General features: G+C 43.1%; 1 protein-coding gene across 6 annotated transcripts in view; it reads left to right on the forward strand.

Moving 5' to 3' along the window:
- Positions 1 to 347: 347 nt before the first annotated feature.
- EXD3 (exonuclease 3'-5' domain containing 3) overlaps positions 348 to 18,434 on the forward strand; it is a 161,671-nt gene continuing 143,584 nt past the window's right edge. For 5 of the 6 annotated variants that reach the window (XM_065737731.1, XM_065737732.1, XM_065737734.1 and 2 more), the window contains exons 1-6: positions 348 to 407; positions 4,498 to 4,668; positions 5,929 to 6,096; positions 15,288 to 15,341; positions 15,809 to 15,948; positions 16,733 to 16,833. In XM_065737731.1, coding sequence (XP_065593803.1) covers positions 399 to 407; positions 4,498 to 4,668; positions 5,929 to 6,096; positions 15,288 to 15,341; positions 15,809 to 15,948; positions 16,733 to 16,833 — 643 coding nt within the window. In that variant the 5' untranslated portion in view covers positions 348 to 398. The remainder of the gene's footprint in view (positions 408 to 4,497; positions 4,669 to 5,928; positions 6,097 to 15,287; positions 15,342 to 15,808; positions 15,949 to 16,732; positions 16,834 to 18,434) is intronic. The other variant, XM_065737729.1, reaches the window with a different exon arrangement.

The raw sequence follows: 18,434 nt of genomic DNA on the forward strand, positions 1-18,434 counted from the left end.
CTGTGGTTGTGTTTAGTGCATAGCAGCATGATTTAGTTGTAAATGCACCGATACGGCCTTTCAGCCTGCGAGCCCGCGTGGGTGTTGAGTTAAAGCCATGCATGGATGATGCCTGTTATTTTGTTAGGGTCCCAGAGCAAGGGGTTTTAGCACTTTAATCCTGACTGGCAGTTGGAAGGTTGGTGGTTTCAAACACAGTGGCACAGAGTAGCTGATTTTGCTTCAGTGAAACAATGCACCAGTGTGTCCAGGCTGCCTGCACAGAGCCAATAAATCTGTTTTGTTTTGTTTTTCACCCCCTTCTCTCTCTCTCCCTCTCTCCCTTTCTTCCCCCCAATCCAGGCCAAGACCCGCTCCTACTGCTGAAAACCCTCCAGCTTCTGTGGGCAAAGAAAGAGATGAAGAAGGTAAGGCTGTGTAGTGGCCTCCCCTCCTTGATGCCGACGGTAGCTGCATGCAGAGCGTGTCCAGGCGCAGAACGCGTGGGTCAGCCCTGCAATTCTTCATGACTGCTTTCAGTCCCAGCACACAGGCAGTAAGCGTGCAGATTTGCAGCGAGAAGTGAAAAGAAAAGGTATCTCAGTGTGATGTGGAGCAGCAAAGGGGCTCCTGTGAAAGAGCTGAAGTTTACAGGGCTGAGTTACAAGCAGGAAAAAAAAAACCCTCAAAGTCGCTTTTATTTTCTTTTAAACACTTTTTTTTCCATTACATTGAGCATCTTGGGAGGAGTGTAAAGAATATTTCAAGAAGCTGAAAAAATGAGGGTTGAAGTCAGTAGAAAAGTGCTTTTTGCCAAGTGGAATGATATCAAATCCTTTGTGTTTGAGATATTTTTACCCTTTTGTTTTGTTTGATTTGGTTTTGCCTTTTAGAGTGGTGAATGCAATTTACACTGCTTCTCTAAAATTAGTGCTATATTTTTATACAGCACCCTATGGGCTCCATGTGGAGATTTCTCAGAGGGAATAAAATATAATTCATCTAAATTTGGGAGCTTAAAAGCTAACAAAAACAGTAGATTATGCCCTCATGATTAGTTTCCCATGTCTAACACTGTGCTGCTCAGACAGGTTCCTAGCTGAAATGTTCTTTCTGAAGGACCCCAAAACCAGCAGCTCACCACAGAGCTGTGGAATGTGCCCTTATGAAGTGGCGGCCGTGGCTCAGCACACTGGGGTACACTCTCCATCCCAGGAACAGGAGTGTCACTGTTCTTGTCTGGTCCCTTCCCGACATTCTGTGGTTTCCAACCTGAGTAATTGAACCACTGGAAACCCATAATGAGAGTTGCCTTTCCAAACAGCCCGTCACCACTGTAGCTCAGCAACTGTGAAGCTTTGAGCTTTCTATCAAGTTTTGTTGGAGTTGCAGGAAAAAAAAATATTGTTTATTAGGTTTTGAGGGCAGCTAATCCCACAGAACAACAGCGGGAAGGAATCATCATCAAAGTCTCTTGTACTGTGTACTCCGGGATATGTGTGGATTGTGGAGAAAAATACTCTGAAAAAGACAAATCATTTACATGTCCTTGAACAGAGAACACCTCAGCTTTTCTGCTGAGGATGGAAAAGCAGGATCCAGGAGGATCCCCATGAGCCATGCTGGCAGCTCTGCTTGCTTTCCTCTGGACCAGTCTCTCCAATAAGGTGCATGACTGTGCAGAGTGTTCACACTGCACTTCATGGCTGGGCAGGTCTGGCCTCCTAGTGCCCATCCTTCAGTGCACTGCTGGCTGCAGGTATGGGCACAACCACAGCTCCGAGCTTGGACACTGCAATAAGGGCGAGGTTGTTCTGGAAAGGTGAGGAGCAGGGTTGCTGGGGCCAGGCTCAGCAGCTGCCTCAAAAGTTTGCAGCACAGGATGATGTCCCCAGTGGTTTCTGGCACATGCCCATCACGCTGCCACTGCAGTGCCCCAGTAAGTTCTCATAACATGACCAGCCTCAACAAGGCACTTTTTTCAGGGGCACCTGCTGCCCTGCCCTCTGTGTTCAGCTCAGCACATGGTGCCACTGCTCATGGCCTAAGCACACCAGTGTCCAACATTCCAGTTAAAATAAATGAGGGAAGTTGGCTTAAGCAGAACACAGCTTGCTGCATTGACATTTAAATGGCAGGGAGCTACTTTGCCTTTTGCTCTGTGTGGGTGTAAGTCAATACTGTCTATTAACTGCTATGTTAGTCAGTTTTCTCTATTAGATGATGCCCATCAGTCTCAAATCAGTGAAGATCAACAGAAGGAGTGTACCTGTTCCTGTCATGACATCAGTTCTAGGACGTGGTTATAGAACATGATCATTTCCTGCATAAGAAAGACAGTTTTGCAGTAACAAAGATACATCAGCAAACTGCTCTGAGCTGAGAAATAAAGGACCAAAAATGAACGAAGGACTGTGCAGTTGGAGCACCAGCAAGGTTTTCCAATTCCCATGATCTGTCAGGCTGCAGAAATCCCCCAAGGAGCATTCCCTGCCATGGGAATCAATTGAAATGGAAATGGCAATTACATGTTTGAGAGGAATCCTTCTCTGGCAGAGAGAGGAGCCAGGCAGCACAGCACTCTTTTCCCTCTGATTTAGGTGTCTCATGCTTTTTTTTTTTTTTGGTCTTTTCACCTCAGACAACGCATACCATAGTTGAAGTCTTCACATTGCCTGGAGGTTTTGGGATAGGCTTTGCCCTTTTTTGAAAGTGGAGCCAATAGGAGTATAAGACAGCCTAGCCGTGTTGTTAGCACTCTTGCCAGTTGTGTAGGTGTTTGGAGATGCTCTGCGTGTGAAAGCAGGCTTGTGCTCTCACAGGACATGGTGTCTGCTGGCGACAGTCCTGCCAAAGGCCAGGCTCTGGTTCCAGCTGAAGGAGGAGCTGAGTGGTGTGGTGAAAGCTCCAGTTCGGTCTAAATGTGCTGAAGCGAGGCTTTGGGGAGAAAAGAAAAAGAGAGGCCATCTATAAACAGTACAATTTAGTTGGCCAGTCGCTTTGTTTTCCTTTGGCTGTTGTGTTGGATATTTGTGGTTGGATAAGAGTTTGCCTGCTCCTTCTGCTGAATCTTGCAGTGAAGTTGGAGCCCTATGTTTAACATTGCAAATTCTGACCACAGGGAAAAATACTTACAGGGAGAAAACGGTTATCTAAAGTCACATCTTTGTTAGTCATCGTCTTTTTCTTGCTGCATTTGATAATCTAGTGAGAAGGAAACAGTTTCTGTCGTAAATGAAAGGTTTTGTGGTTTTTCCCAACATGAAAGACACTATGGAAAATAACTGTCTTCCAGTAAATATTGTTGATGAATAGAAAAGAACAAATTCACTGGCAAATTTTCTGTAGATTTTCTTTGGTTTTTCATACCATTCTTCAAACTTTATGTTGTTTCCATTGGAAGCTATGACTGGGGCCATCATATACAGTAAATTACAATCGCTGACTGCAGGCAGGAATGAGCATCTTTTGGATATTGCTTTTTAGTCAGAGAAGAAAGAGAGCAGCTGCTGTTAGTGATTTCTTGTTTTCTGTCTCTGCTTTTGCGTTGCTCCACGCCAGTACGTGTACCATGCAGTGAAAGGTCCTGTGTGGGTACTGAAGGATGCCACTTCTTCACCCTGCCAACCCTCTGAGCTCCTTGGAAACTACTTCTAATGTAAACATTATAAAGAAATTGCTCAGTACTGCTAATTTATCACTTCTACCAGATGGGTAGTAAGTAGCCTATTAACATTCACAAAGTGAGTGTCCAATTCCTTCACATCTCTAAGCACATCACCCTGGGATCCCTAAGATTTATGGTGCAGCGTTTTCCCATGTTCCAGGCCCCTTCCTACAGCCTTTAGTTGTGCTGCAGTGTGAGTGCCAGCAGGCAGCCTGCAGCAGGTACCTTGCTCAGGTAGGCTTGGAGCACGGGAGGACAGATTTCAGTTTCTTGGATGGTGTAGTATGACAGGGTGTGAACTTGGATCTTTTTTTTCATTCCCGTATGTAAAATCCAAACCATTTCAGTGCTCCCACATATTGAGGAGCTGAGTTATGCCATTGTGACTCATGTCGGTATAAGGTCAAGTACAAAATTTGTGGTATTGGAGGAGGAGCTTATGTGCTTCATTGCTTGTCAGTTTATCAGAAGGTGAGTAGGTTTTTGAGCCCAATTATCTACCTTCCCTATCGCCATTTTCCTAAAAATGCCCCTTTCTCCTGCTCATTTCTTTTCTCCCCCTCCCCCAAATCCCAAGCCCCTTTGTCTTCCCTACAGAACAACTTCTCTGTCTTTACGGGATAATTAGTGTGGACAATTGCTGCTTTTCCCATTGGGTTTGAGGTGCAGTGAGCCATGAAGGAATCTGTAATGACATGAAAAGTCACTGGAGGCGAGGATGGTGGCTGAATAGCAACAGTTACCTCTCTGAATAGATTAAATAAAAAAAAAAAATAAAGCTTTGTGTTCAGCTGGGGGAAGGGAGGATTCACTAATCTTTTTGTACATGACAATGTGTTTTTGTATCTCAGCAGCTCAAGGAAGAAATCAGGCGGGGCTTTGCAGGACTGGAGGACCCATTGGCAGGACTCCTGGACATGCTGGAGAGCAGTGGTGATTGGAAGGGGAAGGGGCATTCCCTCGGGTATTACATCAGCAGTGAGCTGCAGCTTTGGATGAAAGAGCATCCTGCTGTTCAACAGGTTAGAAAAGGAGAGAGTAAGAGAGCTTGGGTAAAGGAGAGGGCAATTGATTTTAATGTCCCTCAGATGGCCCCAGTTTCACTTCGTTCCACAGTCTCATGTCTGTGTGGCCACATACAGACATGGTGTGACAAGGTGTAGAATTCCTTCTGAGATGTTGTGATCTGGTGATGCTGTGGTCTGCAAATGGTGTAACAGTAGAAGCTATGATGTGAGAGCTCTGTTTCCCCTTCCAAGTTGGGATTTCCATCTTTCCAGATCAAACCGTTCTGATCAAGCTTGGATCTTACAGCCTTTGCTGGCTGGAGGCATTCCCACTGGAACTCACATCACTGCTGTCAGGATAAACCCAATTGCAGTAATCTACTCTGCATATTCTTCCAGTTCTGCAAATAGAAGCCAGTTACTGTATGATTGCTTAACTCCTACCATCTGGTGGGGAGCTTTTATCATTGTCAGTGCAGAAAATGGTAACAGTATGGCTTTTCAGATGAATGATTAACTTTGTAATGTTGGGTCATCAGATTATATGCCCTAATGTTTACCATTCCTTATGCCATCATGTATTCTGACCTCCCAAGATTTTTCCCTGTTTTCTGTGCTTCTACCTTTGAACTGTAAAATTCTTTCGTATCTACACTGCTCCATTTTCCATTTTTCCAAATGTCTCTCTTTAGACTGTTAGCTCTACTGAGGTTCTCTATGAGTATTGCCATTTCAGTACTGCAGTATGCACAGAAGTGCTACTGGCATTGAAAATCCTGTTCATAAGAGAACAGTCCTATAAGACCACAAAGGTTAATACTTGTGTCTGTGCATCTTGCTGCAGTGCTTCTGCTTTTCCTGCCCTTCTTGCACCCAGGAGCAAGCCTGGGAATGAAGATCGAATTCTTATGCCTGATCGGTGAGATCTCCCTTGAGAGGCATTCAAAGATTTTCTGCTGGGAACTGGAGGGGAGAATTTCTGAATAGCTGTGTTAGTAAAAGAGAACATTTTTCCAGTTTCATGCTTTACTTTTGCTCAAGGCCGTATGCCTTTTCCAGAATTATCCTGCAAACATTTAATGTTTTTAAATTGGATGCTCTGAAAAAACTGTGTATCATATTGTTCTGATTTCTGTTTGCAGACTCCATGGGGAAATTGGAGAATCCCTTCCCAAAGAATTGGCTTCTTCCCCTGTTTAAACAAGCTGAATTTTCAAGTGCCATTGAACTGTAGCCATCTTTACTAAATCTGTATCTGATTTTTTTTTTTAACAGTCTGGCATGAAGCTGAAGAAGCTGCAGGCCCGTGTATTCAGAATACTAGACCAGTGCCCAGCTAATCTTCTTGACCCTCTGATTAGCATTTACCAGCTCCATACAGCAGACCGGAACTATTTGCTTGGACACGTCAGTCATCTTTATCACAGGGGCGATTACAAAGAGGTGGGTCATGTCTTTCAAATAAATTCACCTTCCCAGCTCTCTAGTTCTCTGTTAAGATGTGTGTCTTTTTTTGGATGCATTTCAATGTGAATTCCACTTCATTGCAGCAGCTGCACACTGTGAATGGTTCGGCTTAGCATGGTCTTCTCGTGTACATGAGTAGACTGTGTTCAACCTCTATTTTTGTAATAGCTGAGTACAGAATGACAGTGAATCTTTCTCCCAGAGCTTTTCTGACCTTTGAAAGCAATGGGTTAATAGGGTCTAATTTGGAGAATTTAAGAGAATTATTGTATTCAGGTTTTTTTGTTTTTTGTTTTTTTGGCCTTGGCAGGAGAAGAAGGGATTTTAGTAGTTGCTCATAGATCTGCTGTGCTATCTCCAGTCTGCCTGTAGCTACGAGGGGTTGGGCAGCCTCTGCTCCCAGACTACCCTAGCCAAAGGGTTCTCTGCTTGAGAAGGTTCTAAGTGTTGAATCATATCTTCTAAGTGTGTGCTATTACTCCTGTATTTGCATTTGAGTGACTGGCAGTAGTTCAGCAAAACCAGAATTTGATGTGTTTTACCCTGTAGGTTTGAGTTTTTGCGGCATGTCTGACATCACAATGACATCTTGATATCCTTGAGAGTGTTTTCAAGGGCAAGATACAGTACTGTTCATGCTTTCTTTATCTTTTTTGTTTGTTTGTTTGTTTTAAGTAAATAAACACAGGTTCGGTTTTTCTCGAAGGGAAGTTCATTACTTTGACTATGTAAAGCATCCTGATCTTGTATAGCAGTATAAAAAATTGAAAAAGCATTTTTATGCCCTGTTCTTCAGTAAAGTCTAATTCCCAACTGATCGTGGCATTCCATCCTTGCTGGTTTTGTGAATACAGAAAGGAGACTATTTCATATTTGATTACAGGTCCGCCAGTAGTTACTTGAAGCTGACTCTTTTGTTCAGTGAGTCTTTGAACATGAGTGTTTGAAAATCCCAACAAAAGCATATTATTTGAGTATATTTGAGTGCGATTCTTAAATTCGTGACTTCAAAGATAGTTACTGTTTTCTTTTAGAAACACAAATCTTTCTAGATCAGGTTTTTGGAAAGTTCTAATTATTTTTTTGGTAGAATTATTTTTTCAGTTCTTTCTTGCACAGAAAAGCTTACTTGCTAGTTATTCTGAGTGTGAAGAACAGGAAACCTCAACTGGTGATTATGCTCAGCCATAACTTTCTTCTAGTTCTGTTTTACTGCCAGAAGGATGAATAGAATTATCTTCAGGAATAACAGGAAATCTTTTATTCCCCTTGGAGACTGATCATACCTAATTTCACAGCAGCTATGCTGAAAAAAAACCTAGCTTTGAGCATCTATGGTGGGCTGTAGCATGTGTTTTCATCCTGTACTTTCCCATCTTTCAGATGGGACAGTAAAGCAGATTCAAATGCAAGTTTTCTGGCATTTGTATGTCTCAACTGAAGGACAAATGTCCTTAGAAGTCCTTGATTTCATTTATTTTGAGACCCCCTTGCTGTATTTACAATAAGGCATCAGACTTTTATTCTAGAATGCATAATTCCATTTACCTGTTGTGATGAATTTTGTTTTGTTGAGTGTGAATGCTTCGAGGTCCACGGCTTTGCTCTGCTGGCTGAGGTTCCTTTCCCTCACAAAGAGTTAGGTGAAGGATATCTTCAGAAAATGAGATCCCAGAGATTGCTGGGGATAACATGGCAGTTATTTGGTTCCGAAGCACATCAGGACCTTCCTGCACTGTTCCCTATTAGTAGCAGAGCGGGTCATCAGCGGAACGGGTTCGTTAAATACACCAGCCTGAAGTTTTGCAGTTGAGATAGGCAGCTCCTTGGAGCAGCCTGCTGTAGCAGTAGACCCTGCACCTTTCAGAGTGCAGCTATTGTGCAGGTGGCAGTTCATAATGGAAGAAAGATCAGCAACAGTGTGAAGACAGCGGTACATTTGTTGGAAGATAGGGCCGGTGTGGAAACATTAGTACCAGGGTAGCAGTACAAAACAGCAGCTGTAGTTAGGAGGCACCTGATAGATGCAGGATCAGGTTAGCTACCAGCGGATGGCACTATTGCTCCCATGACACAAAGAGCAAGCTGATAAAGTGATAGCTGAAGAAAAAAACAGGGACGTAAAAGCGTTTTTTGGAGTTGTCTGACATGTTCGAGGTTTTTATCCATTCTTTTGTGAATGAGGTTTGCAGCTGCTGGAGGAAGACGGCCTGGGGCCTTGCATGACTGCCTGCAGAGAAGAGCAGGGAAGAGGGCTTCCAGGCTCGCTCCTCATGGCCTGGTGAAGACAAAAACTCTTTCAGAGGAAGATCTAGATGGACAGGTTGTAACAACCCTCCCTGGTGGCTCCAGCCAAGATGTCCCCAGCTTCGTCCCCTCCTGGCCTGGCCCTGAGACGCCGTGTGCCCATGGGATCGTGGTGACCACGAGGCACCGTGTGCCCGTGGGACTGGGACGCCCATGAGGCACTGCACATCAGGCAGGACCAGGGTGGCTGGCGGCACCACGGCCTTTCATCGCCAGCTCCTCGGGCGCGTGGCCCCGGTGCCGGTGGATGGCTTTGTGGGAAGGCCGATGGCTGCTGGTGGGGCCAGGACAATGCGGGGATTCAGCAGACCGGGGGTAATGCAGTGCGAGTGAGTCTGTAAGAGGCCCTGAATAGGCCAGGCTGTGCTTGAGAAGAATGAGGGGTAGGCAGAAGGCAAGCTAGTGTTTCATGATCATCTTATGTTACACTTCAGCCTTTCAAAGAGTGTCTGGGGCTGGTTGAATGAACCTCTCTTGCACTGCGAATGCGGGAGGCTAAAGACAAAGGAGACTCTTGTCACTCGCAGGCCCCTTTCGGGAATAAAAGCCATTGTCACATGAACAGGGGCAGTCTGGCAGGCTGTGCATGCTTCAGTGCCCCATGATATCGCTAAGTCTCAGCAGAAATCACATTCAAGGCCCTGTCAGCTTTGATTAGCGGGGTCTCATGACTTAATGTGCTGCGATATTTCATGTCTAAGGGTGGCGGCTGTCTTTCTGTGGAATGAATGCCCTCTATTGTCCGCGCAGTTATTTTATTTACATTTTTTAAACAGCTTATAAAGGTAAAAAGATAGCTGTGCTTAAAAAAAAATCAAATTCCTTTGCTTCTGGATCAGTAGTAAGTGCTGCTCGGGTCAGATACAGTGAAACTTGTTTTCACAGTCAGCATCAAAGTTCTCATCTTGTTTAACAGCTTTATAGTAAATTCTGAACAGGTGGCAGTGGAGCTGGGTTTAGGAAGGAAACAATAAATAATCTTTTTAGCCTCTGACAAGCAGAAATATTCTTGGGCCTGAGAGCTCCCAGTCCTGACTCCCCTGTGCCATCCCGAGCTGTGCTTCTTTGCTCCTTCATCAGTTTGTTTCTTAAACAAGAACACAGGTCGAAGCTGTTACTGCATCAGGCACTATTTGCTTTTCAGCAAGTTGTTGTTGTCTGTTCGGATTTTTCTGTTTTCTAAAGCTGAGTGTATTTTTCTCCTGATGCTTTATCTGTTAGTTTATACAAACAGAGGAGGTTGATTCTATATATAAAGTTCCATTAATATTTGCTGTTTCTATTAGAACAGTGTGGGTTACCTTATTGAAATTCAGTTGTTAAAATTTGTTGGAATACCTGCTGAAAAGTCTTCAGAGACACAAAATACAAAGTTTCTGTCAACAACACATGGTAATGCACATCTATTTTGATAGTTCAGTAGGAAGAGAAGTTGACTGAAGTGCTAAACTTAAAGGAATACTAATATGTTAAATCTGGACAAGCGTAATTGAATCAGCATCGTGTCCTTAAATTCTTGACTGTAGTGACGTTGCCAACACTGATTCAGGGATGTTACTCTCTGTAGTCCTCCTTCATAGCGGTGCTGGAGTATATGTTGAGTATTGGTGCAAATCTGGTGGAACAGGTTAGTGTTAAAATTCATTGAACACCATAATGGATATTCAGATTTTGGATTTCTTCACTCTGAATTTTTTTAGCTATTTTCAGGTGTGTGAAAATGTCTCTGATATTGCTTCGTTCTCCAGTTCCCCACCTTCATTACAAAGCTTGTTCATTTCATATGGTATTTGCATGCACTTTAATATATAAAATGTACACACTTGATTTCCTTGTTTCTTTTAAATTAAACAGTTTTCGGTGAGGAAACCAAGGCAAATGTAACAGGAGGTGTTTCTCCTATGAAGATGATAGGAGTTGGGCTCAACCTTTTTTCCCGTCAACTTAAGCTACTGCTGTAGCACATTGCCTGTGAGATGCGTGCTGCTCCAGAGCAGCAGCAGCCTGCAGGCCATGGCCCGCTCCTGGCCTGTTCCCAAGCACTGTGTCACTGCAGCCACTGTCTGCTGCTGGTGTCTGTCTGCTGAGGTAGCTGGGAAGGAGCTTGCATGCTGTTGGAAGTAATAATTCAGATGGCAGTATGCTACTTTTGCTGTGTTAGTGGGATCTTGGCAAGCAAAGAGGGCTTCTGAGAAGAGATGCAAAAGCGCAGCAAACCTAAACACAGAGTCTGGACTGGGAGAGTCTGTTGAAGGTGAGTGGCCTATGTGCACAGGAAACTTGAGCAGTGGGAGAGGATCACTAAGCTGTGAGGGTGTGCTGACCAGTTAAACCAAGTTTAAAAATTCTTTGAGTGATCCAAGGAAGACAGATCACTTGTTTCAGTTCCCTCTTCTCTTCACCTTATGCACATGTATTCCAGCCTTGACTCTCTACCAAATCCTGCCTCTCTACCTTAAAGTCTTTGCGTATGACTAACCCATCACTACTTACTTTTGACTGTCTCACCCTTTATAAAATATGGCCAGGCTCTCTTGAAAGTGGACCTGGTAAATCTCATGTTTTTCTTGTTTCTGAAGATCTTGCCATAGACAGCTGTGTATATCGTATTCTCTTCTAGCAGGAAGTAATTAAACATATAACTCAATGTCATGCACTATGCAGCGATGCCTTCTGAGTTTGTGCAGAGCTGATTAGCCACAAGTTTGAAATGAGCGATTGTGAAAACACAGAACAGATGTTCCCAGTGATTAATAAGTGGTGGTGTGCCTTTTACTCAATTATTTCTACCATTGTTATGTATCTCCACTTTGATCACTGTGATTTTTTGTAGAGTTGACGCTGGGTCCTCCTCTGCAAATCTCAGTCTGTTGTTTGGTTTGTTCAATGGGTTTTCAGAAATTCCTTCACTATTTGTTCAGAAACACTACAGTGAAGCGAAGCACGGGCATATTTACCTTTGTGTTGTCTCAACTTGCTTACAACAGGACTAAGTAATGCAGGAGTCATCAGAAACTGTTTGTGTCTGTCCTTCATCATCACTCCAAGCAGTGTTACTAGCAAGAGGTTATTCCTCCGATGCTAACCCCACCGTGGGAAAATTGCCTAAATTGTCAGCATAGACACCACCCAAGTGCACATAGCCTTACAGATAAGATCTTGTGTGGCTTCCTGCGCTTCGTACTGTATGTGGAAAGAGTAGTCATTTTTAGATGAGACAGAGCCAAATGCATTCAAAACACACAGAGAGGATCAGGTATTGATGCGTGTGTGTTCACTGAGAAACTGTCATCGTTTTCTCATGTTCTTGTTTTTGCAGTCGTGTGACTAAAAGAGTGGTGGTTGTGCAGCAGCAGCACCTCGTGTCCATGACTTGGCCTGAATGCATCAAATCTGTGTCCCTTCCCTCCATGCTGTGGTCTATGTACCTCCACACTTCCTAGATGTAAATTCAAGTAGTATTCAAATCCTTCCAATTCTTCCCCGTCTTCATCCAGCCCCTTCTCCACTGTATCTTAAAGTGCTCATCCTCAGTAAGCAAAACTGCAACTTATTTTTACTTTCCCCATAATTATAATAAGGAATAATAAAAAAGAATGACATAAAGCTCCCTGAAAACTCTCAGAAGTCTCACAGAGTCTGATGAGATGTTAGTCCGGTGGTGGTTCATCGCCTTTTTGTCCTGTGCTAAGCAGTGGCTTCATCACGTTTGTGTTCCCTGCATGCTTGGGAATGAATGGCAAGAGTGGGATGCAGTGCTGAAGTTGGGCAGTCAGGGTTTTAGTGTTGGTCAAACCCTTGTATGTGTTATTCCTTTGCTGTTATTAGGTTGCATTCTAAGAACTCTCTCTGCGTGAAATATTTTTGTGAAGAGGCCATCGGGACTGCAACACATTCTCTTGCATAGTTTGAAGGAGGGTGGGTGGTAGATGGGCTGTCCGGGTAAGCTGTTGTGTATTACAGACCAGCTTTGCTTTCTGGTGTTCCAGTGCAGAAGTTGGCTTTTTGCTCCCGTTACTCAGCTGGTGAGGTGGGGAAGGCATCTGCTGTTTAGGACTTTCATTGCCTTGCAGATCCAGTCTGAGTCTGAGGCTCTGCAGCCAGACAAGCATGACTGCTAGCTTCCAGCCCCCCCGGCTCGTCCGCCCGCACAGCTTGCTGAGCACACGCCACATACGGGGGAACACTTTTTCTTGTGTGGGGAGGGGGATTCTCACCATTTCAGTTGCAGCATGCTATCTGCCTAATTAATGTGTTTGTTTTCTAACTACAGAATGAGTCTGCGAGTGAGGTGTTGCTTTTCTGGAGATCTTATCATCTATAAACAGACTGTTAAAAATAGGGTCGTTTTACACAAAACTTGTTTGTGGAGTGAAACGATTCAAACCATGATAACAACAAAACAAAATCTTAAAATAGCCCGATGTTGAGACCACAGGCACAGCTGCCAAGCACTTTCATCTTTATTACAGTTACTCATATCTCTTCTCTTATTATTCCCATTGTAAACACACTGATTTTATCTCGATTTTCCTCCCTGTTCAGCCAGCCAGCCCATGTAAGCGCACCCTGCAGCCCAGCTGCTTGTTCCTAAGGCCCAGGCTGCACGTCCCCATCCAGCAGAGCAGTGTTCAGGGCTGTGTCATGGGGCCTGCCCGAGGTGGGTGAGTGTTCATGGCAGCACTGTGTCCTCTGAGTGCCAGGAGCTGGCTCTGCTGAAGCAGCATTTGGAGGTCGGGGTACCCCACGCTGGCTGAACGTCATCTCTGTGCCCTGTGCAGGACACACATCCAGTGAAAGAGGTGAAGCTGGGCTAACACAGTGCGTGCTCGTCTCATTAAGTCAGCTGTACTCTTAGGTGGAGATAACACCATGCCATTTAGATAACGGTTCTGCAATTAGGTTAATCTGAACATGCATGTCAGCATTAAAAAGCTGTTACATAAACCACTGCATGCTTGCATGGTGAGGCTCACAGGTTACTTGTTTAATAAAAGGTACTAATGAGATCAAATGGTGAAACAAGATTTTTAGAAGTTTGTGTCTTTTTTTATTATTCAGTCAGTGGAGATAGCTGGGAGAGACAAAAGAAGAAATGAAACATGAAACAGCTGGCAAAGTTTTGGAGGCACAAAGCTCTTTGCATCCAAAGCAGAAGTAGCAACACTCAGCTTGTATACAGCCTCAGAAGGATCTCTCTGCTTGCACTTTGTGATGTCAGTGTGATAATTTCAAAGGAAAGAGACTTACACATGTGAAGCAGAGCAGTTCAGGCCCTAAACAGGTGGAATTAGTTATCAGGTCTGGAGTGAAAATTTAATGCAGTTATGTGGGCTGGGGCAGTGTAATGTGACTTTCTATTCGGTATCTGATTTGTAGCATACAGCCACTGTATTAATGGTAATTCCTGGTTTCACCACTTAAAGTTCTTCAGTCATTGTCCTTTTTGGATATCAGTCCTGGGCAGTCAGTGATGCAGTGTTTGTTTGATTAAAAACAATTAAAAAGAATGGAAAAATATTTTCCCACTGGTAACTGGTCATCTCTACACTTCTGGACAGTCAGATAGATGAGCTTAGATGCTGTGTGTTGTTTATTTGCTTTTGTACACAGTCCTCAGTGCAGGAGAATGTAGAACACATGGATTTCCCAAAGGGAATGCAGTCCACAACTTTGTTCTGAGCAGTGCTGGGGGAGCAACTCTGTGTTACTGGGCTGTCTGCAGGACTTGTGCTTCCAGTGGTGACTTGATGTGTCTCTTAAATGAGAGGAGAGGTCACAGAAAAGGTTTCAAGGTATGTTCCTACTCCACTCCAGTTATTTTTCTTGTCACATTTTTCTGATCATGTTTTGAGGTGAGTGAGGTGTAAAAGTGAGGTTTGCATTTGCATTTTTACTGTAATATCTTTGTTTACATATTCTAACAAGAAAACAATCCATGAAAAAAAGAATCCATCATATTCATTATATTTCTCTCAAAGCAAAATGAATAACAGTATCAGAAACCCACTGAAGATAACGGCTTTGTCTGTAAGTCCTAACTTATTGGTTTTGTTCTCATCTGAATAAAGAGGCATTTGTGACCTCTGTTGATAAAACACTGTTTCTATAGCTGCTGCTCAGAGGTGCAGCACTATCAAACACATACATTTACAATCGTCTTGGAAAACAAAGGGAAGTTCTTCACAGAGAGAAAGTGGTGAGGTGCTGGAGCAGGCTGCCCAGAAGGGCTGTGGAGGTGGAACATCCCCGGAGGTGTTCAAGACCAGGTTGGATGTGGCCCTGGGCAATCTGGTCTACAACCAGATCTGGAGGTTGGTGGCCCTACCTGTGGCAGGAGGTTGGAACCTGAGACCCGTGGGGTCCTTTCCAACCCAAGATGTTCTGCAATGATCTACTATAATTGTATTGTATCTGTCAATGATATCAATGATATTGTATGAACCAAGATGTATCTGTCAATGATATCAATGATATTGTATGAACCAAGATGTTCTACAATGATCCCTACTATGATGGGACTCAGGAAGGTATGGCAGGTCAGGTTTTTTGATATTGATATTGTTAGAAATATCCTCCTTGGCTAGGCTTGTCCAAGCATTTTGCTTTCTCTCTCTTTCTGCTAGATCTTTACTTTCACAGCAGGGCATGCTGCTGCTCACAACATGCAATGCCACTATGGGAACTCTTGTACATTTTGAAGTGGATTGTACATGGACGAATGTTTGTACTTGAAAACAGAACATAAATAATTATCACATTAAAACTTTGCATAGTAGCATACATACTTCATTGTGAAATGTCTCTTTACCCATGGTGCTGTTCTTTTCCTAAATACACTTTTATTTCTTATTTTCTAGGCAGCCATCCTGAGTATTAAGCTAAAACTACAGCCAGATCAAGATTTGGAGAAGGTGAGTCATTTCCTCTGCAGAGTTCTCTGTCTTCAGATCCATCTTCGTTAAGCACGATTTCCATCAAAGCCCTCTAAGTTGTGATGTGTTTCACTTGAGGCTTTATCCCATTTGCTAGAAGTCACTGCTGCACAGCTAAAGTACCTTTACCTCTAGAGGAGTGTCAAAGTGTATTTTGTTAAGAGACTATTTTCTTTTACTAGTCTGTTTTTCTAGTTAGAGTCACTACAATCAAACATTCTAGCTGTGTTCTTGACAAATGATCATTATGGTAAAGTTTATTGGTTTTACTGCTTTGCAGTTTTGCCACTTTGGCTAATAGTTAAGTTGGAAATGCAACATCTGTCTTTCAGACAGTAAGCAAGGGTTTGGTGACTTGGTCTTCTTCCATGCCTTCTGTTTGCTGCAGCACTGTCCATTCTGATCATTCTTAACATCTAGTGCAAATAACAAATTTCTTTTCCTAGATGTGTGCACCACTACTGTTTCAAGATAAAATTAACCTGGTTGAAGATTACGTGGGAGAACATCCTGAGCTCCAGTGCAGGCTCTTACAGATCCTGGACAGTTGGTGTGAACCTGATTTTAATATCAGAGACATGGCAAGGTAGAAATATTCATTGAACTTCTAAGCAGCTGACTGCCTGTCAGAGGACAGTATGTTCTGTGCTTGTCTACCTAAGATCATTTTCTCAGCAATATATCTACTTTTTGCAGAGTACAATATATCTACTTTTCAGCTGAGAATGGGGAAATTCTGGTATCTGTGCCAGAGTCTTTTCAAATCCCTTTGCTGCTAAGGCAGAGGTATCTTTCCTATTGAAAGATGCTTTGCTCCTGACAGGAGAAAGGAGTGCAGAATGAAAAGTGTGCAGTAGATCTTAGCAATATATATCAAAGCTCCCTCCAGGAGGTTGTGTTAGCACACTCTCATGCTTTGCTGGAGACAAGGCTGAGTTTCAGTATCGGTTGTACAGGTTTGGCAGGAAGATAGTACTGTGATGAAGGGGCAGAAAAACTAGAGATACAAGTGGTTAACCTTCATGTTGTTGTGAAATAGCTGTGTGTGTTTGAATTTATAAATTGCCTCTCACTAGAATAGCTCCTGTCAGTCACAAAGCCAACAATACAGTGAAAGTCACAGTGAAGATACAATGGTTGCAGTCACAGTTATGAGAGATGAGAGGGAATTGTTGTCTTTCTCTTTCCTGGTCATTGACTGGGAGATTTGTGTGACTGTATTTGGCTTTTTGCTATAACTCAGGAACAGTAGGGGTCTGTTCTGGCCAACACCTACCAAACCCTGATATCTCTACTGCTGACTGTCTACTATTTGCAAAACCGTAAGCAATTCCACAAATGTGGAATTTATTTTGTTCCTTTGCTTACAGACAATATCAAGGTCTGACCAGGTACAAGCCAGATAAATTGAACCGCAAAATGCTAAGCAAGCTGATCTTCAGGCTCCTAGACCGATTTAATGTAGATCCAGGTATGTGATATTGCAACATATTCTGGAGTTATCTCACTAATAAAGAACAGATGAAGTCAATTTGTCTTCTTCCATGTTCAGCAAGGAATCTCTGCTGTAATTTATCATGGGTAGTTTCAGAATTTAATTAATGATATTCCAAAACAAATCTGGTAAGTTATGGGAATTATCACTTTGTGCTGTCGGAGAATGAAGTGCTTGTGACTAATAGGCTGCTTCTTCCATGATAGGAAATAAATCTTGACCTCAGAATGGCTCTACGTAAACACGTGATGGTCAGCTTTGAGTTATGACTCCATTCCGCTCGCATAAGAAGCAAGTCATTACTCATCTAGGGATCTGTTTTCTTGAGTTATGAGTCCATCAGTTGTAAAGAGATAACCCTTCGGAAGCAGAAGCCTTGCAGTCTTGTAAAATAGGGTTGGCAGCAGGGAACTTTAGGACGGTTGCAGTCTGCTGAGAGAAGAAAAACATTTTTCATCATTCAATAGATCTGCTTTACAACCAGTTGTCTAGTAAAATCTGCTTTGTTTTGCTTTTTGTTGTTAGTGAGGACTGATTTTTTTCCTACTCTCTGGAACTTATGTTGGAAACCTTTAGGTGCACCATTAGGTTTCACCCCACAAAGCTTTCCATCATGTCCACAAGATACATAGTTCCCTTTTATTGGACTGAAAAGCGGTTTCTAACCACAAATTTTGGGCTTATTATGCCTGGCAGCAACACTATATTGCATATTAATCTTCACATCTACAACCTGCTGTTCAGAAGTTAATAAGATAATCCTTGCAGACCCTCACTGGGGGATAAGTATATATAATTAAGCTTAGCACACTGGTGTGGAATCTGAGGCACAAGGGGATGATTTGTTTAACATCTAAAACCTTCCCTGGAGTTTACTTCAGTAATTTTTCCTGGGTTGGGGTTCCTGGGTGAGGTTAATCATTCCTTAGGCTGTGTTTTCCTTCATGATCTGTAAAGAGCATGGAGTTTTTCTTTATGAAAGATGCATCACAGATATGCATATATGAACTATAAACATGAAATGCCATAATTGTTCACCTGCAAAGTCCTGAGACAGTAAATTGATTTCCTTGTACTCTTTTCTCACAGTTAGATTTACTTGCACTAAAGAAGGGAAAGAGGAGTCGAGAAGAGGAAAGCCCCATTACTCCAGTGCCACCACGTTCTAGTTCAGTTCAAGAAGGTTTAAGACAAAATTTCCCATGCATGAAAATTTTACTGTAGTGTGTGCAAGTTAGAATGGACAGGTTGTAAAATCCTTGTTCTGAGATCTCCTCTTGTCCTGAACAGCTCCACCAAAAGCTAGCACTGAGGTGAATCTCATGCTTCTTGTTACCTAACCTGATTGTGGGTTTGCTCGATGCCACAGTCTTCTGCTGCTTGCTGTCTCCTCTCATGCTCCCACTTGCTGAAAGAAGGTGAGCAGCAGAGGGAAGTGGCTTTTGGTGAGAAAGGCTGGAGGAGGACGGTGTTTCTTGGTACGAGAAGGCAAGCTTGTACGTGACTCAATTATTGTAGTTCCAAATCCACTTTCAATTGTTTCTCTACCCGAGAGCTCACTGCTGTCCACTCAGAAA

The sequence above is a fragment of the Cyrtonyx montezumae genome, unplaced genomic scaffold (assembly GCF_038088225.1).
Source record: "Cyrtonyx montezumae isolate F1298 unplaced genomic scaffold, pur_monq_1.0 scaffold_20, whole genome shotgun sequence".
Lineage (NCBI taxonomy): Eukaryota > Metazoa > Chordata > Aves > Galliformes > Odontophoridae > Cyrtonyx > Cyrtonyx montezumae.